The sequence below is a fragment of the Musca domestica genome, unplaced genomic scaffold (assembly GCF_030504385.1).
Source record: "Musca domestica strain aabys unplaced genomic scaffold, Musca_domestica.polishedcontigs.V.1.1 31, whole genome shotgun sequence".
Lineage (NCBI taxonomy): Eukaryota > Metazoa > Arthropoda > Insecta > Diptera > Muscidae > Musca > Musca domestica.
The window spans coordinates 4,546,941-4,572,757 of NW_026712309.1; the positions used below are offsets into that span (position 1 = coordinate 4,546,941).

At 34.1% G+C, this 25,817-nt stretch overlaps 1 protein-coding gene across 1 annotated transcript; it reads left to right on the forward strand.

Annotated features, from left to right (window-relative positions):
* The first annotated feature begins 3,269 nt into the window (after positions 1-3,269).
* Positions 3,270-23,554, forward strand: LOC101892601 (putative fatty acyl-CoA reductase CG8306). The gene is made up of 8 exons (XM_005176941.4): positions 3,270-3,520; positions 16,381-16,968; positions 17,036-17,145; positions 18,411-18,603; positions 22,496-22,633; positions 22,701-22,820; positions 22,885-23,142; positions 23,227-23,554. Exons 1-8 carry the CDS (start codon positions 3,513-3,515, stop codon positions 23,360-23,362), a joined length of 1,551 nt encoding a protein of 516 aa, XP_005176998.1. The 5' UTR covers positions 3,270-3,512; the 3' UTR covers positions 23,363-23,554.
* Positions 23,555-25,817: the final 2,263 nt, after the last annotated feature.

The window sequence follows — 25,817 nt, forward strand, 5'->3', positions numbered from 1 at the left end:
TTCATTCACTTGTTTATTATTTTTTCGTTGTTGCATGTCCAAAGTTCAAAAGACTTTCTTCGGCTTGGAAGGTAACAACATAAAAAATTCCCCTCGTTAGATAAAACTTGTGACTTTTACGACTGTCTAGCTGGCTGGTTGTGTTAGTAAACAAATTCAAAGAGCAATCTGTAATGACTTCTCCCCAATGACTCCATGCTACATCAGAGATATGCTCATTTCGTCTCCAAATCTTGAATGAATCAAATATAAATGCAGATTGAAGAGCCAAGTCATTGTTTATATTGTATTCATAATATTTCTCTATCTCTCGTCAGTTTTTGTTGGATTCGAGAGCAAATTATGATTACATATGTTGTGTGTATATGTAGATGAAAAGATACCTTATAATTTGGTCGATTATGAAAGCGTACCATCGCAAAAACGCATAATTAGAGTTCAAAAGCTTACAACCAAAGAAAAATATCCGCAATACTTCCAACGCTATAACCACAAAAATATTTTTAGTCATTCGATATTTCGGATTGTGTTTCTTCAAGTTAGAAAGTATTAGGCGGGTTTCCAACGGATCAACCTTTTCTTTCAGAAATTGTCCAGGAGCTTCTTTCTGAAAGTGTAATGTATTTTTAATCTCTTTTGTAAGAAAATTCTGAAAAGTAAACAGACGAATTTCCTGTAGAAATTTGAAAGTAATAAGCTAATTTGTCAAAACCGGAATAAAGAGATATGAAGCATTCAAAAACTAAAAAAAACCTAAAACGGAACAATTGGGCTTGTGATGTGGCTTGTTTATAAAATATTACTTTCGTAAGCTTATTCTGCAATTACAAGAATAAGCTTATGAATAAGGGTTCCTTTTCGATTATTCTATAATTGTTAAACAAACATTTCTCAATACATTCTCAAGATTTTCTCAAGCTTTAGGCTTATGTTTGTAAGCTTATTAAAATATTATTCTCAAGTCAATTTGGTATGTTGGGAGGTTTAATATGTGTGTGTATTGTTTTGAATAAAAAGGGAACCCAAAACTACAATACAGCTTGAGAATAAAATTATGAAAATTATGAATTTTTCAACAATGCTAGAGAAACACTTTTTTTGCACAAACTTTTCTCAAATCTGTCCTTTGTTGACAAATTTGTTTTGATTTTTTTTTTGTGAAAATTGTCGACAAAAAATATTTTCTTTGGTTAAAATAAAAATCACGCGAATTTAGGACTCATTTCCGGACGAAACTCTAAGGTAATAATGAATAATAAATCTGGGAATCTGTAGTATATATTATTTCAATCTCATTTCAGAATAGAGGCATCAAAAAGTTGCAAGAATTCAAGAGAAGTGAAGAATTAGTGGAGGAGATGCAGAAGCTCAAATAAGGGGAAAGAAAGCATCTAGGTATCAATGCAACAGGAGGCAGTGACAGCTTGGATGGCGATCAATGAATGAAATGTGTAAAATAATTAAAATAAATGGAAAAATAAATATTTTATACCATTGAAAAAATAAGCTTGATATAATATTACTTTCGTAAGCTTATTCTGCAATTACAAGAATAAGCTTATGAATAAGGGTTCCTTTTCGATTATTCTATAATTGTTAAACAAACATTTCTAAATACATTCTCAAGATTTTCTCAAGCTTAAGGCTTATGTTTGTAAGCTTATTAAAATATTATTCTCAAGTCAATTTGGTATGTTGGGAATAATTTGAAATTATTTCAAGTTCAGAGACAACAGAAATGCATACGTTTCACGTTAGCGGGCAACAAAATGCATAATTTTGGGATAAAACAATCTTGGCCTACTATCATGGATTTAATTTTGTAGAGAAACCCCTATATTTCATTCATGTTTTATGGGTTTTCCCCACTGTAATAGTTTTGTGAAAAACATTTTAAGTAAACAATGAAAACTCTATTTGACATAATAAGACTTCAGAACAGAGTTGCATTTTCCTAGTTTCCTTGAAGTTGAGCAACCTTTCTTATTGACCCATGAAAATAGAGATGTTTTAAAACTGTTTGCCCAAATATACATCACCTGAAAGGGAAGTAGAAGAGTTGCACGTGTTTGCAAGAAGAAATATGTGTGACTGGTTACCCTAAAACTTAAAACAATTGTTGCAAATTGTTACTGGAAGTCGTCTGTTAACACAAAAGATCTGCAAAAGAGAGAGAGAGAGAGAGTTTTCGGAAAACAATTTTGACAGTTCTTTCACTGAGAGTGTAAATTCTTTCTGTAAAAATTTCTTCTTGTAATGTAATGTAAACGCAAGCACAATTGTTTTGTTTCACGATTCACTTTTAATTTTTGTAATTTTTGTGTTCTTCATTTCTTTTATTTGCTCGGGGTAAGGCCATTGATATTCCAAAATGTGCAAGAACTTATAGCGCAACTGAAAGAAAATAGTCTCAAAAGAGCTAAACAGTTGCTTCGCTTGGTCGAAAGTGGTGAACTGCAGAATTTCGTTTTCTCCGATGAGAAAACATTCGTTGTCCAGCAGTTTGTAAGCAAACAAAATGATCGTGTTTATTGCCTGCCAAAGAGGTCAGCTGAAAATGTGCATCTTCGGTTGGCGTGTGACGGTTTCATTGGCCGTTTGAAGGCTATAGTTCGTGCCAAAGGTGACCAATTCGAACAAATCTAAACTTATTCTAAAATTTGATGCTATTTCCGAAATTTTGATTTAATAATTGCGGAACAGTTTGATAAATTTTAATGATTGTTGTTCAAGAGGTGTACCCAAAATCCAAATCGATTTTTAATACTCAAAGTCGATTAAACTAAAATCGACTGTATAGTATGGTTCTTTCATTTCTGATACCTAAGTATCTTATAACTCTTGTTTTATATCTTGCATATTATATATTGTCCTATCACCTTTCCAATAGAAAATATTTACAGTGGGATTATTTATTTAATTATTACAATAAGCTCTTAAATATTATATCCAACACTTTAGATTCACTACTTCTTATGTTTTTAATTACCGGTGTATAGTTTTTCCTTCGATTTTCATTAGCTTTTTTCTGGTCTTAATTGCGCTTATATAAAAACATCTGCAGCAGAATATTGTAATTTGAAGATTTTTTTTTTATATTTTCTCTCTCTCGTGCATGAAATAACTTTCTTGTTGGCCACAGCAAAAAAACAAACCTGACTCATAAAATGAGAGGTGATGAGTATTGCCTCTCAGATTGGAACAATAGCTCTCTGCTTTCTTCACTTAACCAACAAACATTGGAGACTAAAATGTAACTGCCATTAATGAAGAAAGATCAGTTCGTTTTTCGCCATTGACGTGATCGTTGCGTGTATAAAGGCGGTGTTTGCTTGGTGTTAATATCGCGTCAAAGAGTTAGAAAAGTGCCAGTGTGTGCATCAAACAAAAATAAAGTGAAAATAATAAATCTGCTTCATTTCTGGATTAGATAAAACAAGTTTTGGACTTACAAAAAGTTTTGTGAAAACTGTAAAAAATATTCTCTAGTGAAATAAAACACACATCAAAAAATGACCGAGTAAGTATTGGAGCCATATTTTGGGATATTTGATGTCTCATGATGTCCCAGTTACGTTTATCCAAACACAATGAGACATACATACATTTTTTGCGTTTATAAAGCTAAAGTCTTCGTTTTTGGTAAACAGGTGATTCTGGCTACTAGCAATTGAAAAAGTTGTGTAATTGAAATCAGGATAAATTTGATGTGTATGAGAAGAAAAAAACTGTGTATCAGTTATGTCTAGTAGTTTGTAAAACAGCACGTTTCTATACAAAATTACACTGTTCCAAAAACTGCAAGAATCTACTAGCTTTGATTTCTTTTTCGAAATCGCAAAGGAAAATCATTTTTGTATTGTGTAAAAAGTCCAAAAAATGTGGCTTAATTCTAGTTTAATAAAAACTCTTCAATTTTTTCGAATTTTTTTTCTAGTGGTAGGTTTTTATCCTGATCCCGGGAAACTATTTTTTGGGGGACGGACCCAGGATCCAAGATTTTTGACCAGAAAGTACGTGTTCAAGACCCCGACTAGATCCCGATATAGACAATGTAGCTTATGAAATAATGTATCCAACAAGTGGTCACATGATTTTTATACCATCCACCATGGTATGGAGGGTATATTAAGTTTGTCATTCCGTTCGTAACACCTCGAAATTTACATTTTAGATCCCACAAAGAATATATATATTTGAGCAGCATAAAATTGTATGTCGATGTAACGATGTCCGTCCGTCTGTGGAAATCACTCTAGCTTCCAAACGAAATGCAGTAGTTTGATACAATTTTACTCAAATGTGTATTATGTCTGCAGGACTTTTGGTATAGAAAATGGGTCATATAATTCCACGTTTTGGTATAGTCCCATATAATGGTACATCCTTTTTTCGGGGTTTTGGTTATTTAATCGACATTATTCACCGGAATTGTTTCAAATTTGGTATTTGAAGTTCGTAATGGATAGTACAACCCATGGCACAATGAATTCAAGGTAGGGCAGAACTACCATATGATTTTAATTTTTTTATTTTTCTGGCTTAATATGTCAACTTCGTTTGTTTATGTGTGTGTATTCTTTTCAATAATAACAAATTTTTTCATTTATTCAAATATTCAAATTCGGGTGTTTTCAAAATGTTTATTTCAACGTATGCATCGACAAAATTTACAGTTTTTGCCGCGAAATAAACCATAAGAAATATATAGAACATGATTTTGAAAAGCAATTTTGACCTTTCATTCATTTTTCGCGGTTTTAAATTATTTATTCAAAATCAATGCAACAAGTTGTTTGTTTTTTATTGTTTTGATAGTAATTTTGACATTAAAAGCCATTACAACCTCTATACTTGCAATTTTTTCAAAGTTGACCTACCTTGTCTTCATTGTACCATGGTACAACCTAAACGGTACCTGCCGATATTCGGTATTTTGATGATTTTAGCTACATTATTTACCGGAATTGTTTCAAATTTGGTATTTGAAGTTCGTAATCGATACTATACCCTATGACAGCTACATTATTCACCAAATTTCTTTTTTTAAATTTGAATATTGTAATGGCTTATGACAATAGTTGTATATGCAGGTCCACGCCGTCGTGTAGACCTTACGATTTTAACAGAATTTTTTACGGCTTTTATTGCTTCGAAAATTGCCAAATTCGTTTCAAATGGTGGAGTGTATTCAAAGATCGGTCCGCTGAACTTACAGCTTTTTTGCTTGTTAATTTTATAATCAAATTTTAAATTTTTTTGGAAGTCGAAAAAATCTGAACCCGAAAAAGGTATTACCACAAATTTTAGCATTTCGGAAAGGTAAGATAGTCAGCTATAATTTGGCATCAATTTTGTTGACACCCATAATGGGCCCTTTTTCGATTTTTACAAAAAAATCCGGGTCCAAAAAATCGATAATTTGACTATAACTTCCGAGCCACTTATGAATATTTTCATAAGCTTTGAAACGATACCTATATTATCTATATCGGGTAAGTGGATCCGGGTCCAGCCAGGGTCTTGAACCCAGACTTTCCGGTCAGAAATCTGGGTTCCCAGGTGCGTCCCCCAAGAAAAAATAGTTTCCATTGCTGTATTTATTCAATGCTGCGTTCAGTTTGAAAGCAAAGAGTTTATGCTTCGATGTATAACCAAAAAGCTGAAAAAACGTTTATTTAAAAATAATGGTTTATTAAAAAAATACAAATTGATCTTCAGCTGAGAATAAAAATGTCTGGAAGAATATGACAATTATTAAGAGTTCTATTTCGGGAAAAATATTAATTGGCATTGTCATAATAGGAAGACGAGAAATGTTTTGGGAATATGATGCTTAAAAATAACACAATAACACAGTTACATACCATTAGTATGCGGATTTAGAACCGGATTTAAAATAAATCTGGTTGAGAGAAGATATATTTTTGTATGGTATATTTCGTTCAATAAATCCGGATTAGGCAATAAATCCTGATAATGTGGGTTAATCCGGTCAATATGTTGTATCTAATCGAGCTATAACTAAAAGACAAACGTTAATTAATGTATATTTACTGGATGTCATACGACAACTGAAATATACATTAGATGATACCGAGTTGGAAGAGCAGCTGTTAAAATACTCCTAGTGTGGATATTCTTAACACGAAAATTTCAATTCATTAAGAATTACACCGTATCATCATCAGAAAAACTAACTTCTTACTATAAAAGTTACATTTGATTGATACAATTTATAAAATGTAAAGAGTTTTTGAAGGGAAAGCGCTAAACAAACTGTGGCATTTGACTTTTTTTCCATAAACTCGAATTAGATTTAAATCATTTCATTTAAGTGGACTCAACTGTACTGTTCATCATTTTGAAGTTTTTTCCTCTCTCTCTCTCTCTCTCTCTCTCTCTATTTACTTTACTTTTTTACTCTGATGTCAGATGAGCTAACCATGAGCTCTTTCGGAACTCACGTACATGGGGGGAGCAGCAATGCTTGTAAACAACAAAAACAAATATTTGTAAAGTTTATTCATCAAATTAATGCTTTGATGCAATTATAAGAAAGAAATAAAAAATAAATAGAAGAGAAAACCTGATCTCTGATCTTAACCTCAACAGAAGCTGTATTCTATGTCAGGGTTATAGGTCTTCCAACTGCATTTAAGTGGTATTTGGTAATTAAATTACGTTTGCATTAAATTGCAAGCGCAGCTTTGCTTTCCCGTTCCATGTTTTTGATGTTGATGGTCAGGGGAAAGTAAAATCGAAAAAATGGTTAATAAAACGGAATATTAAAAATAATAAATAAATGTTAATCTTTAAACTTTGATATGTTAATGATTTAAAGAACCTATGAGAAATTATCCTCAAAGTTGGCGAATGCTCATGCCTACTTAAGACAATCATATGGTTGTTGATTTTGGAAAGTGATACGTACCGAAAACAAGAAATTCAACATGATTTCAATGTCAAATTTTTGCACGCCTTTTTTTGGGGGGAAAGAAAACTGAGTCGACAACTGATGGGATAATTTTTTTATATTTTTATTGAATCATCTCTGTTATTTTCTTATATAATAAAAACATGTTCCGACAGGAATTGTTAATTAGATGACAATGGCTGTTTCATTTTTAAAAGTCCAAAATTAAAGTGTTACTTGTCGCTCTATAATTTTATTTTTATGAGAGGAAGACCTGTTCGGCTATAACAAAAATGGAGCATCTACAGTGGACACAAAAATTATTCATACACACTTTACTACTTAGAAACAAAGAGTAATAAATCCTGATGATTTTTTCCAAAATACCTTAAATTTTTGGTTTTCCTTGTTAATAGGAAAATTTAAGTTCCATGCGCTTTCGTGCCATTGACACTCTTCAAACCGTCGGAGCTAAACAAAATGGTTAAAAGCAGCGCTTCATCCCAAGATTTACGAAAATTAATACTAAAATTGTATTTGGAGAAGTCTATGCGTAAAATTGGGAAAATAATTGGTCGATCACACCCCGCTATGTAAATAAAGGGCAGTTGACATGAACTAACTTTGGCCTCCAGCAAAGTTATTAACTATTCAAGATGGAGCGCATAATTTTGTCTTCAGTAGCCCAAACCGCAAAATAACTGCATCAGAAATACGTCAAAGATTAGAAGAAACAATCCAAAATACAACTAACCCGACAACAGAACAAAAAGGACATATTACAGCGACCAATCCTGGAGCGATTTGTGGTCAAATGAATCTGTAGTTAATAATAGGGATCTGTAAGTCGACTTCGACTTAAAGTACCTAAGGGTGGAATACATAAAGCGCATATTTGGCTGGCTTGAGTCATCGGCTGGCTTCATCGTAGATGAACAAAGGCGCTTTATATATTCCCACCTTAAGTCTTTTTTGACTGGCTTAAGTCATCGGCTGGCTTCTTCGCAGAGGAACAAAGGAGTTTTAGGTTGACTTAGTTCGATTTTGGCCTTGCGCTCTTTTGTTCTTTTCCGAAAAAGTCATTCGTTCATTTTATTTATTCTTTGATCGTCTTTTGGTATAGAAAAGTCTGAAATCGATTTTATACCCTCCACTATAAAATGGAGGGTATATAAGGTTTGTTATTCCGCTTGTAGCACCAAAAAATACCCATTTTTTAGTACGTTTATACCATGGTACAATGAAGATAAGGTAGGCTAACTTTGAAAAAATTGGAAGTATAGAGGTCTACCTGTTTGGCTCGTAATGTCGGAATTAATATCAAAAAAATAAAAATCAAACAACTTGTTGCATTTGTTTTGAATAAATAATTGAAAACCGCGAAAACTGAATGAAAGGGCAAAATTTCTTTTCAAAATCATGTTCTATATATCTCTAAAGGTTTATTTCGCTATTTAGTTTATTATTATTTCGCTTATTTAGGTTTATTTTCGATAAACATTTTGAAAACACCCGAATTTGAATATTATTATTATTTTTTATTGTACCATGGTTTATATTAGATTAGTTCACTGGGTTTACTAGACCAAGAGGAATAATATTGTGTGATTAGATACACTCCGTTAGGATATAAGTTGTCGGAAGATCTTTATTTACGAATACACACAAAAAACAAAAAGAAAATCTAACAAATACCGCGAAATATTTTGTGAAAATAAAAAAACGGAGGAAATTAAGCAAGTATTATTCATTGCTGTGTTCAGCTGGAAAGCAAAAAGTTTATGATTTGATGTGTTAACAAAGAGTCGATCTTAAAAATTATAGTTTAATTAAAAAAAAAAAAAACAAGTAAAAACAGCTGTAAGCTTTGAATACCCCCCACCATTCGGATGGAATTTGGCAATTCTCAAAAACAATAAAATCCGTAAAAAATTCTGTTAAAATCTTAAAAATATCGATTGTAGCTGTTATATTAGGGTCTATACGACGACATGGGCCTGCATAGGTAACATTTGTCATAAGTCATTACAATATTCAAATGCGAAACTTGAAAACAAATCGGTGAATAATGTAGCTAAAATCATCAAAATGCCAAATATCGGGTGGTACTGTTATATAGGCGCCATACGAAGACGTGCACATACAATTTGCTGTCCATTACAAACTTCAAATACCAAATTTGAAACAACTCCGGTGAATAATGTCGCTAAAATCATCAAAATACCAAATATCGGGAGGTACCGTTATACGGAGGCTATACGAAGAAGTGGACCTGCACAGACAATTTTGTGTCATAGGCTGTAGTATCCATTTCGAACTTCGAATACCAAATTTTAAACAATTCCGGTGAATAATGCCGCTAAAATCATCAAAGTACCGAATATCGGGAGGTACCGTTATAAGGGGGCTATACGAAGAAGTGGAATTTTATCAACCTACTTCATTTCGTTCGGAAGGTAGAGTGATTTCCACAGACGGGCGGACTAAATCGACATAAAATTTTATGCTGATCAAGAATATATATACTTTATGGGGTCTAAAATGCATATTTCGAGGTGTTACAAATGGAATGACAAACTTAACTCCATACTCTGGTGGAGGGTATAAAAATTGTGTTCAGGTGCTTACTTTGCCTTTATTGCACCATGAGAAGGACTACAAAATATAAATTTGACAACAATCTAATAAAAAAATTGTAATCGTATGAGATTACCTTCATAATTGCTCCGTGGTTAATGCTCGGTTCCAGAACCTATAAAAATCTACTAGATTTGCAATTATTTCGATATCTCATCGTCGTGGACTTTTGTGCTCAATACGCGTATCTACTTCCAACTTGTGTTTTGTTTACGTTAGAGCCTTTTTCAGGGTTTGCCTCCTTTAAAAGGGTTTATATGACGTCTATGTAAAGGAATTGACAATTTAAATCCACTGGGTTTACTAAATTTGGTCAAAGTTGTCCGAGGTAGTCGATTCTGATCAACCCAATCTGATAAATACTAACAAGTAAAAAAAGTTTAAGTTCGTCATCAAAGCTAGAACCCATTCCGACCAACAAATACCAATTTTTAGACAAATCCGTGTAAAAATGTGGCAAAAATCAACGAATTGCCGAATATCGAGAGGTACCGTTATATGGGGACTATACCAAAACGTGGACCGATATATCTTATTTTCAATACCAACCATCCTAGACACAATATATTTTGTTCTGCTAAATTTTGACGCTCTACGTCAAATAACGTGGGCTGTATTGTGATTTCAACAAACAGACGGGCATTGTTAAATCGACTTAGAATTTTATGCTGATTATGATATATATACTTTATGGGGTCTACGACGAATATTTAGGGATATTACAAACGGAATGACAAAGTTAATATACCCTCCTTTCCAAGGTGGAGGTTATAAAAATTTAAATGAAAATCTTGCCTTATGTAAAGTAGGGTATCAAACTACCGGCTTGGTCTATATCCTCCATTTTTGAAAATTGAAAACCGTAAAAAACGCTTTACCATAAAACTTTTATAGCGAGCAATAACTACGATTTACCAAATTGAATTTGCAATTAAAGCTTAAGTTTTTTAAAACGGTTTGCATATAATTGAAAAATTACAATTATCGTAAATTAGAAACGTAAAGGCATGACGTTAAAATCTAGTAAATAGTACTATTAGATACCGGTAATCTTTGGCGGGTTTCAGTATTGTAATGAATATCGTTCGAGAAGTTTGTTCATTGAACACTTTCGACCATTTAGAGGTCTTTAATATTGCTTGGCTTTGCAATCTCAAACGGGTTCCATAATTACTTTATTACCTGATTGTGCCAAAAATCTGGTTTATTCCGAATCTATTCAAAAAAATTTTTGACAAATTTTGCCTAAAAAAATCTGAAAACAAAATTAATTAAATTCCTTCACAAACTGTTGATGTTAGCGTTGACGTATTTTCCATGTATTTCTAATGGAATTGTTATTCGTTTCAATTGTTAATTGCAGCTTTTGGACATGCCTTTTTTAAATTCTTAATTATTATTTATACAAAGTTCATTCTAGAAACCGGCAGACAGACAGACAGGAAATTTATATGCACATTTAATAGACATTGTTAGGGCCTAGAGTGCGAGAATCAAGCGTTGGAACAATTTAACTTGTTACTCGTATTAAATTAAATTGGTATTAACCACAAAAGGGAGAGTAACAAAGTTAACGATAAGAGAAAGGGGGAGGGCGATGGTTAGAAGTCCAACGAAATCAGTGCTCTATTAAAAAAAGCCGGTTAGATAAGAGTCCATTGAAATATTGGCCCATAAAGCGCTAATCAATTTTGAAAATGCAGAAAAGAAATACCGGTCCAACCGGAATCACACCAACGTTGAGAATTTCAATAAGCATATATCATGTCCAACATTGACACAGATATCCATATTAAGATTTGATGATTAGAATTTTATAGATATGGATGGGAAACAAAAATGAATATAAAAGAGAAAAAGTGAAGAGAGTTGTACCTTGGGATGACCTGAAAAAAAAAACGACACAATGAAGACTTTGTTTCGCCGGCCTCGTCCGATGTTGAAATATAAGGGAATTTCGCAGTGTGAGAAGAAATTGGTTTTATCTAAAAATATTAAAAATTAAATAGCATTGTCCCTTAGAATTATCTTAAAGTTATACAGAAAGACATGCACAAACAACATAAAAGATATTTATTGGCTAAAACAAATAGTGGCAGTGACTCAAGCAATGGTGGAAAGCAGAGAAAATGATAAGAAGCCAACACAATCTTCAGAGTTATTCAAATTGAATTCCGAGGGCTCGGTGAAAAGCACTGAAAATGTCACTTTTTATATCCTCCACCATACATAGTATGGAGGGTATATTAAGTTCGACATTCCGTTTGTAACTCATCGAAATAATAATTTTAGACCAAACAAATTAAATATATATTCTTGATCAGCGTAAACTTCTAAGAGGATTTAGCCCTATTTGTCCGTCCGTCTGTTGTAATCACGCTACAGTCAAAAATTATTAAGATAGGAAGCTAAAATTTTGCACAGATCTGTCTTTTTTCTGCAAGCAGGTCAAGATCGAAGTTGGGCTTTATCGGTCCACGATATCGTATAGCACTCATATAACGGTTCCTCCCGTTATTAGGTTTTTTTTTGATGATTTTAGCCACATTTTTAATGGAATTGTCTGAAATTCTACGCAAGGAGTTCTTTAGAGTACTCTATTCCCTAAAAGAGAATTGTCTACACAGGTTCACGACATCGTATAGCCACCATGAACAGTACCTCCCATTTTCGGTATTTTGATTATTTTAGCCACATTTTTAAATGAAATTATCTAAAAATTCTCACAAGAATGTTATCTGAATTTTATTAAAATTATATAATTGCAAAAACTTTGTTCCAAAATCAAATTTGGCATTCAAAACACTGCCAACATAAAAACCTACAAACTGAAACAAACTTATGGAAAATAATCAAGGATACGCCTTTGTGGTGTCGGTATTTGAAAAATGCTCCTAGACCATTTATTTTAATAAACCAAACCCATTTGGAAATCCCACAGTGGCCAGACTTGTATTTGATATGGCCAATCTCAGGGGAAATTGGTTTGGGTCCACTGTGGGAAAATGATCAAGGATGCACCTTTGTGTTGTCCGTATGCGGAAAGAGCATCGAAAATGCTCCCAGACCTCTTATTTTGATGAATGAAACCCATCTGGAAATCCACCAGTGGCCCGACTTATTTTTCACATGGTCACTCTAAGGAGAAATTGGTTTGGGTCCACTGTGAAAAATGGTCAAGGATGCACCTTTGTGGTGTCCATTTTCGGAAAGAGCATCAAAAATGCTCCTAGACCACTTATTTTGATGAACCAAACCCATCTGGAAATCCAACAGTGGTCCCACTCATAGGAGGAATTAACCACTACGAACTCTAAATACCAAATTGTAAACAATTCCTATGAAAGATGTGACAAGAAACGTATAAAACCGAATATCTTGGGCTATACGAGAACGTAGGCCACTATATCCAATTAACTGCCACGGAAGGAATCACCCATTATGAACTCCAAAACCTACGTATGATATAATTCAGTTGAAAAACGTACGTAAAATCCTTACAGGGTGAGATAAAAAAATTGCAACAATGTCAAACGCCATAATTTTTACATTTTTTCAATTTTATTGAATGGAAGCAAAAAATATCGGAAATAGCATCAAATTTTAGAATAAGTTTAGATTTGTTCGAATTTATCACCTTTGGCACGAATTATGGCCTTCAAACGGCCAATGAAACCGTCAAACGCTGCCCGAATGTTGCTCTGCGGTATTTTGGCTCACTTTTGTGTTTTTTGGTGCCAATCTTGCTTTCCAAAATACTCCAGACACAATAGTCTAACGGATTGCTATCCGGAGATTTTGGTGGCCATTGTGCGCTGGAAATGAAGCGAGGAAGCCCATTTTATAACCATTCTTGGGTGGCGCGTGCTCATCGGAGAAAATCAATTTCGGCAGTTCACCATTTTCGGCAAAGCAACTCTTTAGCTCTTTTGAGTCTATTTTCTCTCGGTTGCGGTGTAAGTTCTTGCACTTTTTGGAATTTCAATGCCTCTACCCCGAGCTCGTTTTTCAATATTTGCCGAATGGAATATTGCGATATGTTAAGCTCATGAGCCATTTTTCGGCCACTGCGATAGCCTCTTGTGGTTTTCCAGCCAAATATGAAGAAATCACACAAATCACGAATACCTTTTTTTCTGGGAAATTCTCACCAAAATGCTTTTGTACTCTTGTAAACAATATAATGAGCTGTTACTGGAGTAATTTTAAGAGCTGTCGGACGAATGGCTAAGAAATGACAGCACTGTGAAATTGGTTCCAGGTTTTTCATCTCACCCGGTATACCCTCTGTAGCCATATGGCTGGGAATATAAAAAGCTCTGTATGTACCTGCACCTTTAAAGCAGTCAAAAAGCGTTTTATGTTTTTTTACTATAAATGATTCAATTTTGTCTTCCAATGCGCGATGAACTTTCTTAACAGAGTAAACATTTTGATAATAAAATTTGTTGTTCGTTTGTAAGACGATTCATGTTTAAACTATAGAACAAACTGAAAATGTTTAACAGTGAAACAAAACACGAAACGTGCGTGAGCTGTTTAAAGTAGGATTGCCAAATAAATAATTACCATAAAATCACCCTTTATATATAAGAATTTAAATCTTTAATGACATGTTATGTATCATCTTACTATTAAAATAGTTCTACTTTTTAAATTCATAGATGCCAATCAGCTTTTTCTAATTTCTATGTATGTCTCATGGGATTAAAGTTCAGAAAGTTTCTTCGCCAACGAAGAGACAGTTGGACAATAAAATTCATACAAAATTCAAATCAATTTTACACCTCAACAACAAATCTCACACGAAACGATTAGCATCTCAATTTCGACGAAAAATTTCCAAATACCATCGTTACAAATCTATTCATTTGGTAGAAATTCAAAATGGAGAGAAATATGAATGTAATATCTATGAAAAGATGAGGGTAATAAAATGAAGAAGCAGACATACAAACACAAACAGAAACCGAAACGGGGAAAGTGAAAGTTTGCCGTTAGGTTTGGTTGATTATATTGACATAAGTCGCAGTTAGTTTCTTCTCTTTCTCCCCCTCCCTGTCTCATTAACCATCCAGACTGAACTGCGTGTCATCAAAGTTATTAATTTTGTTTTGTTAGTTTCTTTGGGTCATATCTTATGAATGATCGTGGAATGGTATGAATGTGATAGACAGACGGAGAGAATGACTGGCCGGCCAACTGTCGTTTGAGTTATTGACAGGTTATGTGCAAATAAACAAATGAATATTGCGGAACCCCAAACATGGAAGAAGGGTATAATGACATGAAATCGGTAATCTTTACATAATGCCTTATTATGTATTGTTGTTATTGTAGTTGAACGATTATAAATATGTATGCAAACATTGCACGGTGACTATATGCCAGACACGACACGACTCGTCGTTTCAGTTAGATAATTTTTATTTCACCGTAAAATGGCAACATTGAACTTGAAGCGAAATTTTGGAAATGTTATCTAAAAATATAAATGATTCGAAATAAATAAATGTATATTTATATAATGAAATTGAAATAAATTTGAATTTGGCAAACCGTACATGGTGGTAAAATGTCACATATGGGCAAAATGATAATGGATCCTTTTCATATTGGTCATTAGTCCTGGAGTGAATTTGTTTCATTTGATATCGAAAACATTTCGATCGAATTGAATTTTAAATTTTATTTTAATTTAATTGAAAACAAGTAAAAAAGTATCGGTCGACAAATGTATACCCTCATCCAATGTTCGATTATTTAAAAATATTTTGGCTTCTGTTTTTATTATTCAAGCCATGGCTCAATAAGAAAGGTTGCTCAACTTCAAAGAAATTAAAAAACTGCAACTCTGCAAACTAAAATGAGCAGACAGATCCTCAATTCAATCGAAATTTTTATACCCTCCACTTTGAAAAGGAGGGTATATTAACTTTGTCATTCCGTTTGTAACATCCCCAAATATTCGTCGTAGACCCCATAACGTATATATATTCATAATCAGCATAAAATTCTAAGTCGATTAAACGATGTCCGCTTGTCTGTCTGTTGAAATCACAATACAACCCACGTTATTTGACGTAGAGCGTCAAAATTTAGCAGAACAAAATATATTGTGTCTAGGATGGTTGGTATTGAAAATAAGATATATCGGTCCACGTTTTGGTATAGTCCCCATATAACGGTACCTCTCGATATTCGGCAATTCGTTGATTTTTGCCACATTTTTACACGGATTTGTCTAAAAATTGGTATTTGTTGGTCGGAATGGGTTTTAGCTCCCTTGGCGAAACATTGTATGTGTAGGTGCACATTTTGTATAGTCCTATATAGCAGTACCTCCCGATATTCGGTTTTTTATGATTTTTCCCACATTTTCCAAAGAATATGTCTAATAAAATTGGTATTTGTGAGTTAAATGTTTCCTTTACCTTAAGTTGGAGCGTATTTCGGCCCGGCAGAACTTAATGTTTTTTTACTTGTTTTACATCGAATGCAAGAATTCGGACCCTGATTTATATTGGTGGTAGAGCCAATCTAATAAAGTCACACAGGAGGCTACTTAAGGTTACTAACATTTATTGAGCAGCTAAAACAGGCTTCGTTCTTTAAACATAGGTTTGGCCCATTCCAGCCTAGAGTGATAATGATTTTCTCTCTGCCGCCTTCAAATTTGCAATTTTTTCTTCTTCTTACATCTTTATCGAATTACCTACAGATACATAAAAATACCCTTTAGGACCCAAACATTGTTTCATATTCTTTCTGGTCTTTCTCTCTATTACAAATTTTTAAACCAACTCTTATCCTTCTTCCTTTTGCAGCAAATCACCCATCAAACAATTCTATGCCGGCAAAAATGTCTTCATCACCGGTGCCACCGGCTTTGTGGGAGTCACCATCATTGAGAAATTCTTGCGTGATATTCCCGAAATTGGCACTCTGTACATTTTGATGCGCGGCAAACGTGGCAAATCGGTGGAACAGCGTTTGGAAGAGTTGAAAACAAATTCCGTTTTCAATAAATTCAAAGAATTGAAATTGGAAGATCGTTTTGCCAAAATCCGACCCGTCGAAGGTGATGTGGGTCAAGATAACTTGGGCCTCTCCGATGCCGATCGTCAACTGCTCATCGACAATGTCAATGTTGTCATTCACTCAGCAGCCACATTAGATTTCTTCCAAGGTCTGCGCGACACGACCTGCATTAATTTGCTGGGAACACGTCGTGTTGTCGAACTCTGCTCACAAATTAAGAATTTAAATTCATTGGTCCATGTCTCGAGTGCCTATGTTAATTCCTATATCACCGAGGTTGAAGAGAAACTATATCCTGCCCCCGATGATCCAGAGAGAATTATAGAATTGGTCAGCAAATCAACGGACAAGGAGCTGAAAGAAATGGAACCTCAGTATGTAGTTGTGGTATAAAAGCACAAAAATATATATTAATCACTTTTTTTTGTATCCTTTTTATAGAATCCTCAAGGACCATCCTAACACATACACATTTACAAAGCATTTGGCCGAACATGAGGTTGCCAAGGCTTCGACACGTTTCGCCTGCGGCATTGTTAGACCCAGTATGAGTAAGTATGAGCCATCATTATTCGTGATAGAGTAGTGTATCTGTAATTGAAAGTTAGAATCGTGGATAGGTAGTAGAACAATGCAGAAGATGGCAATAGGAACGACTTTAAACTAAATTTTTCGGGAATTTCAAAGATTTCAAACGGTATTGAATGACGTAGCCCAGCGGCCCGTCCGGAATGCTCGGGTCCTCCAAAATGGTGAATTTAAAAAATTTCTAATTTTTTGTGTGTTGGATATCACCCCAAATGGTTTTGAAAGGCATACATGACTATGTCGCTTCCATGACAAATGCTACTTTGTAGGTTTTTTTTTGTTATTTAATCAATTTTATTTTTTTGAGAATTCTAGTTCACGACAATTTAAAATGACAAATTTACCAATAAATCCTGTTTTAATTTCACCAATAATGAATCCTATGGCAATCCAGGTCCTTAAGAGCAATATGGGAAAATTGCCTGTGAAATCTGGTGAATATTGCCTTTATAATTTCCATTCTGTTTGGCTTTATCTTAATAGAACATGCCATAAGAACATTTACTTAAGATTGCTGTTTTAAGGGGAAAACTGTATGAACCTTCCAATACTAAAGTATTGTCAAGCACAGAAAAGTAAATTAATTGGTCTGATCCACAACCTGCAAAATATGCTAGTTTTGCATTTGTTTACATCGGTTACCGTAGTAAACATTTTTCGTTTTTGAAGGTTCTGGAATAGATCAAGTATTCTGTCTTTTGATTACATTTTACAAAAACGTAATTGCTTTGAACCCCAAATTGTTGGCTACAAATAGAACCAAATTGTCAATTAGACAGTCCTATGACAGACTCCACATTGATCTTTTGCGATGGCTGTAGTATTCTGAAAGATTATCCACTGCTTATAGGTCATGTCCGTAGGCATATAGTTTTTACCATTGTATGGAGGGTATATTGATTTTGTCATTCTGTTTATAACTCCTCGATCATCATAAGATTCCTTGTCGATTTAGCCATGTACGTCCGTCTGTGGAAATCAAGCTAGGTCCCGAACGAAATGAAATGGGTTGATAGAATTCTGTTGAAATGTATTTTAGATCCATAACATTTTTGATATAGCCCCCATATAACTTACCCACAGATTTAACATCAGAAGAAATATCATTGCAAAGAACTGTCTATATAGATTCAAGTTTAGTATACAGTTATACGGCGATATATATGGGGACATATATTTAAAAGTTTATTATTTTGTTCTAAATTTAATTTTAATTATTTTCTTTCAGTTACCGCTGCCTGGAAAGAACCCATACCCGGTTGGACTATATCGAAAAATGGACCACAAGGTTTTGTCATGGGTGCCGCTAAAGGTGTTATCAGACGTTTGCCTTTAGACTCTAATATCATTATGGATTATATACCTGTGGATGTAGTCACAAATGCCATCATTACAACTGGTTACTATGTGGATGCTTTGAAGTAAGTTCAATGAGAATTTATTAATTTCCTATTCTAGACCAAAGCTTTTTGGACAGAAATGGAGAACGACAGGAAAGTCTTCTAATTATACAAAACCCTCTAGAAGGTCTTCCACATATAGAAGATCTACTGTAGGTTCTTTGTTTATGTAATCCCTAGTTAAAATCTTCTGGTTATTTTATACAACTGGAGTTTTTCCACTTTTAAGAATAAATGTAAAAGGCCTTTAATGTATAGGCGACCACTACAAGGTTTTCTATATAGAAAACCTCAAAATCTCTTTCCAAAGGCAGATGTTTATTTTTTTTATGGAAGATGAAGTTTTTAAATGGAGGATATATTAAATAAAACACCCTATGTTGATAAAAACCTTTTAAGGCCTTCTCTGCCGACCTCTCAAAGGTGTTGAATGTACGAATGTCTTCTTAAAGGTCTATGGAGTTTAGGAAATCTTTATTGAGGCCTGGATGATAACTCCGTGGTTAGTTTCATAGTTCAGTAAATTTAAAAAAGGTTTCCATGTTTTCGTTTCTGTTTCTCTCTCATCTTGACAAAGCTTTCAGAACTCAGTATCGTCATCACCCCATTTAGAATTACAGTCACCTGTTATTAGTCCCACCATAAGTTTTGGGGCTGATTTCGCCATGGATATAAGCGACCTTGATCTCTTCTCAGAGAGCACCGGTCAAATATTCTTAGAGACATTGCATCCCCTAGCCAGACTTGTTGAAATCTCCCGGAGTAATGTTTATGTATCACTCGGGAGTAGTGGCACAAATGTGGCTACACCGAGTTCTCCATCTCAAGATCAATTTACTGGGATACACGTTTTGCCAATTCATTCCCGGCGATGTTGAAATGGCCTGGAACTCAGTAAAGTTTAATGGACGACTTAAATTCTCCAGTAAGTTTCAACAATCCAAAACTGCTATAGATTTATTTATACATAAGTTTAGTGCTGTCAGGGCCGCTAGACTATTGACATATATAGTCACCAGTCCGTTCATTTCACTGTTTCTGTTTGCCAGCAGATCTATGATCTCTATCAAAGGTCTATGGAGTTTAGGAAATCTTTATTGAGGCCTGGATGATAACTCCGTGGTTAGTTTCATAGTTCAGTAAATTTAAAAAAGGTTTCCATGTTTTCGTTTCTGTTTCTCTCTCATCTTGACAAAGCTTTCAGAACTCAGTATCGTCATCACCCCATTTAGAATTACAGTCACCTGTTATTAGTCCCACCATAAGTTTTGGGGCTGATTTCGCCATGGATATAAGCGACCTTGGTCTCTTCTCAGAGAGCACCGGTCAAATATTCTTAGAGACATTGCATCCCCTAGCCAGACTTGTTGAAATCTCCCGGAGTAATGTTTATGTATCACTCGGGAGTAGTGGCACAAATGTGGCTACACCGAGTTCTCCATCTCAAGATCAATTTACTGGGATACACGTTTTGCCAATTCATTCCCGGCGATGTTGAAATGGCCTGGAACTCAGTAAAGTTTAATGGACGACTTAAATTCTCCAGTAAGTTTCAACAATCCAAAACTGCTATAGATTTATTTATACATAAGTTTAGTGCTGTCAGGGCCGCTAGACTATTGACATATATAGTCACCAGTCCGTTCATTTCACTGTTTCTGTTTGCCAGCAGATCTATGATCTCTATCAAAAAGCCTTACTTCAGTAGCGTTTGTAACCAACATTTCGTGTTCGACTTTTGTCCCGTTTCCATTCAAATATCATTGCAGTGAGCTGTAGCCCAACAAATATAAATAAGTAGTTTGCGCTGCTCCTTAATCTTGTTGCATTCTTAATTTTTTTATCTTTCGAGAATCATCTGACCTTCGACTTACACAAAAAGCCTCCAGACATATATGCTCTGTTCCAGTGCCTGCAAGAATCAGTTATCCTAGTAAAATTTTTTGAATTCTTGCAATTCTGAAACTGACCAATAATACTACTATACATACCTATGTGGACCTATGAACTTTTTTAATATAATATATTCGTCTTGGAAGACTCTACAATCATTATTAAGCTTGAATTGATACTTTGGAAATGACACCAGAACACTTATCTCTCTCACCATATATGTATGTATATATATTCATTGGATGACCTATGCTATGGTCAGTTCTCTCCCTCGGGAATGCGGAAATTTAATTGCTCGAAATTCATACTCCGTGGATTTTTTGAGTGGAGAAAGTTAGAGAACAACTCTAGTTCAGTAAAACTCTTCGATTTTTTTCAATTTTTTTCAGACATAGATATTTTTACCCCGATCCCAGGAAACTATTTTTTCCTTGGGGGACGGACTCGGGGCCCCAGATTTTTGACCCGAAAATCCGGGTTCAGGACCCGGATCCACTTACCCGATATAGACATCGTTGGAAACCTTATGAAAATACCTATCCAACAAGTGGTATTAGCACAAATTGTAGCATTTTGGAAAAGTAACAGTTTTGTTGACCCCTATAATGGCCCCCTTTTCGTTTTGTTGGGGGTTTTAAAAAAAATCCGGATCCAAAAAATTGATAATTTGACTACAACTTCCAAACGACTTAAAAATTACCTCATCATGTGACAATTTGTTGGATAGATATTTTCATAAGCTTTCCAACAATACCTGTATTTTCTATATCGGATACGTGGAGTGGAGTTTAGTCAGGGTCTTGAACACGGTCTTTCGGTGGTCCCGGGTCCGTCCACCAAGAAAAAAATAGTTTCTCGGGATTAGGGTAAAAATACTTACCTCGATAAAATCGAAGAGTTTTTACTAAACTAGAGTTAAGCCAAAGTTAGTAATGGTTACCAATGGGAATGACAGGGAATATAATAATTATTTAAAAATAATTCGCATGCTCAATAAAAGAGGAACAATATTTCTCCCCTAACAAAATAACTACGGTATTCCGAACTAAAATACCAACAGTGTTCTTTTTTCCAATTTCCTTTTAACCGCAGAATTGTAATTCACCAGCTATCTCACCATCTCTCTCATTGTACTCAAGTTAAATATTCATTTATTTGGTATTTGACTTTAAGGATTTTAGGTTCCTTAGAACTTCAGACTTGGGACGCTTGTCGATATATGTTGTTTCAAGTAAAATTCAAAATCTAAATATCAAATACAATTTAAAGTTTTCTCTTCATAGATAAAGTCATCCATCTTTTGGAAGCAGTTAAAATCACTTATTTTCTATACGAGCACCAGATTTTTATGTGTATATATTTTAATAAAACAGCTTCTTGAGGGCAATACTTGCAAATAGAGTTAGCATTTGCAAATGGCAATACTGATGACAGAAACCATAAAAGGCATTGCCATACAAATTTAATAAACAAATAAAAAATGATGCCAAGTTGATGTTTTCTCCCAAGCTCCTGAAAGTAGGCAGCATATTTAATAACTTAGTTTCCTCATCTAAATGAACCTAATCATTGTTAGAAACATTATGTTTAGCAATGCTGGTGGCTTAACGTGCTAGTCGTCGGTGGCTTGTTCATGTGTGTTTTCATTTGTTATACGGGGTAGTTGGTTCGATTCCCAGCGACGGTGAAAATATTTCACAAAAAAGAGCAATGGTGTTTTTCAAAATACCAAATGTTAAACATTGTGTGTGGGCCTCTTGCTTTGGCCGGGTTTTTCAAATCTCTATGAAATATCCCGTTTATGCGCAAGAAGGTAGATTAAACAACAAAAGCGAATTTGCCTTCGGTGCCCGTAAAGGTTATAAATCCTTGGGAATACTATCATCCTTGTTTCGCGTTACAATTTTTTTAAATTGATTTAACTTTTTTAGTTATTTTTTTTTAAATAAAAATGTAATTGATTTACCTTTTTTGCAGTTTTTATGCTTTTAATAATAAAAACTATGTTTTTCCTTTTTAGGCAAAAGAATGGCAACAAACCTGATCAATTGCAAATCTTCCACATGACCTCAAGTACCTACAAACCATTCCGATTTGATGGATTAGTACCTCAAATGAATGCTGCCATGCACGAATTCCCCCTCAAATCTGCTGTGTGGTAAGTAGAAGCTTTTGTCACACCTCCATTGTTTAAGAAATAACCAAAATTTTTCCCAAAAATATAGGTATCCCAATTTGAAGTTCGTCGACAACTTAACGGTATTCCGTATTGGTGCTATTCTCTTCCACTTTTTGCCAGCCATCTTTTTAGATCTTTTAACCGTGGTTACTGGCGGTAGGCCAATGTAAGTACTGCAATTGTATTATTTTGGATTCTGGGCTATAATTTCCAACCTTTTCCATTTCAAGTCTATTGAAACTCCATCGCAATGTTTGGAACTCCTTGAACACTTTGGAGAAGTTCATTTTCACTGAATGGCACTATGACAATAAGCTGGGCATTAAATTGGCCAAGTCTTTGGCTCCCGAGGATCAGAAGACTTTCTGTATTGACATTGGCACTTTGAGCTGGGAGGAGTATTTCAAAAATATGCACTTGGGTGTGCGTGAATATTTGAACAAAGAATCACCAAAGAATTTGGAGGCAGCCAAAAGCAAGGATAACATGTAAATATGAAACATTTTAATTATTTTAAGAAATCTTAGAAAGAAATGTTAATTTTTATTTTTTCTCTCCCTTTTCTTTTGCAGTTTGTTGTGGCTTCATTGTGCCCTACAATTGGCTTTCTACTATGGCGTCTTCCGTTTGTTCATCTGCTTTGGAATGACAAATGCGTTTGCCGCTCTATTTTTACCACTCGTCTACATGATTATGATCCGACTATAAATCTGACGTGCATCGACTTCAGTTATCCTTTAGTTTTATAAACTTACACTCCTCTGCTGTATCTTTTCTTTTAATTTATAATTTGAATTTCTTTGGTTTCTTTTTTTAATTTATATTCTTGTTTGGATGTTATACAATACAAATACATATACATACATATGTACTTAACGAAGTAATGGTATGGAAATATAATCATTTTGGTTGTTTTATTTTTTATCAGGGCTAGAAGGAATCTTCATGGTCATGAACTATGCTACTTGAAGAAGTTGTAATCTCCGTAACGGAAAAATATGAGGAATGAGATGAGTTAATTTTTCGTGGCAAACAAAGAACCTATCTGTTGCTTTTCTTCGTTCAATTATGAATAAAATGAAAACGTAACATTTTAATAATAACAAAACTAAACTTTTATTTGGTCATGATAATACATAGGAAGATGCATTATTTTTCATGCAGAAGGTCACTAATGTATATAAACACTTATTTTCCAACGTCAAGTGTCTCTATATTAGATTTTTAGAAACACCCACAAAGTATGTATATTCTTGATCAGCATAAAATTCTATGTCGATTTAGCGATGTCCCTGAGTCTGTTCGTCTTAGAAATCACTCTAGCTTCCGAACGAAATGAAGTAGGTTGATAAAAGGACTTTTGGTATTGAAAATGTCTGATGTAGGTCCACGTTTTGGTATAGCCCCCATATAATAGTACCTCCCTTTTTCGGTATTTTGGTGATTTAAGCGACATTATTCACCGGAAAAGTTTCAAATTTGATATTTGAAGTTCGTAATAGGCATGGTACAATAAAAAGGTAAGGTAAAGCTACCAGCTGATTACAATTTTTTTCTAAGTGTGTCCGACTTCTGCCAATTTTGTGTATGTATTTATTGTTTTCAAACAAGAAAATAAAATATTTTCAAAACCAATGATTGGAAGACACGTATATTGCGGCTCAGCGCATTAAAGCTATTAACCAGTTTAGCCATATATTTGAATGATTGAACAGTTTGGATTGGTTTGAGAGCATTTCGTTCATTTTTTGCGCTATTTAACTCATTTTAAAAATTAGGAAAAATATGAAAAAATTATAACAACAATTTTGAATGAGTCTGACAGAAAGCGGGCATAGCCTCAGGGCTGTATTTCTGTAAATTTACGAAGCTGTTCTACCTCCTTATTGTACCATGGTAATGGGTACTACCATGATACAATACGGAGGTAGAACAGATTCATAAAACTACAGAAATACAACCCTGAGACCATGCCCGCTTCCTGTCAAACTCATTCAAAATTATATACAACAAGTTGTTTTATTTTTTTTTTCATATTTTCCTCAGTTTTAAAATAAATTAAATAGCGCGAAAAATTAATGAAATGTCTGGATTTTTTGCTCAAAAATATGATTCAAACTGTTCAATCTTTCAATTTGATGGCTAAAGTGGCTAATAGCTTTGATGCGCGAGCCGCAATCTACGTTTCTTCCAATCATTGGTTTTGATAATATTTTGTTTTCATTTTTCAAAACAATAAATACATACACAAAATTGGCAGAAGTCGGGCACACTTAGAAAAAAAATTGCAATCAGCTGGTAGCTCTATCTTACCTTTTTATTGTACCATGGGTACTACCATGGTGCAATGATATCAAGGTAGGGCTATGAAACCATATGATTTTAATTTTTTTATTTTCTTGACTTAATATGTCATCTTTACAAGCCAAACAGGTAGACCTCTATACTTGCAATTTTTTCAAAGTTGACCTACCTTCTCTTCGTTGTACCATGGGTACTACCATGGTACAATGAATATAAGGTAGGCTAACTTTGAAAAATTTGCAAGTATAGAGGTCTACCGGTTTGGCTTGTAATGTCAGAAGTAGTATCAAAACAATATAATTACAAACAACTTGTTGCATTGATTTTGAATAAATAATTTAAAACCGCGAAAACTGAATGTAAGGTCAAAAATTTTTTTTCAAATTAATGTTCTATATATCTCTTATGGTTTATTTCGCGACAAAAACTGTAGATTTTGTCGATGCATACGTGGCAATAAGCATTTTGAAAAAACCCGAATATGAATATTTTCTGAACAATTTTTTTTATTACTGAAAAGAATACACACACACATAAACAAATGAAGTTGACGTATTAAGCCCGAAAAATAAAAAAAATTAAAATCATATGGAAGTTCTGCCCTACCTTGAATTCATTGTACCATGGTACAATGAAGAGAAGGTTGGTCAACTTTGAAAAAATTGCAAGTATAGAGGTCTATCTGTTTGGCTTGTAATGTCAGAATTAGTATCAAAACAATAACGAAATCAAACAACTTGGTGCATTTATTTTGAATCTCTAAAGGATTATTTCGCTACAAAAACTCTAGATTTTGTCGATGCATACGTTGAAATGAACATTTTGAAAACACCCGAATTTGAATGTTTTCTGAACAATT

What these genes read in the sequence shown, in the direction of transcription:
- LOC101892601 (XM_005176941.4), top strand. An exon ending in CTGAAAGAAATGGAACCTCA is followed by an intron (nt 16,969 to 17,035) that starts GTATGTAGTTGT and finishes TCCTTTTTATAG; the next exon opens with AATCCTCAAGGACCATCCTA. An exon ending in CATTGTTAGACCCAGTATGA is followed by an intron (nt 17,146 to 18,410) that starts GTAAGTATGAGC and finishes ATTTTCTTTCAG; the next exon opens with TTACCGCTGCCTGGAAAGAA.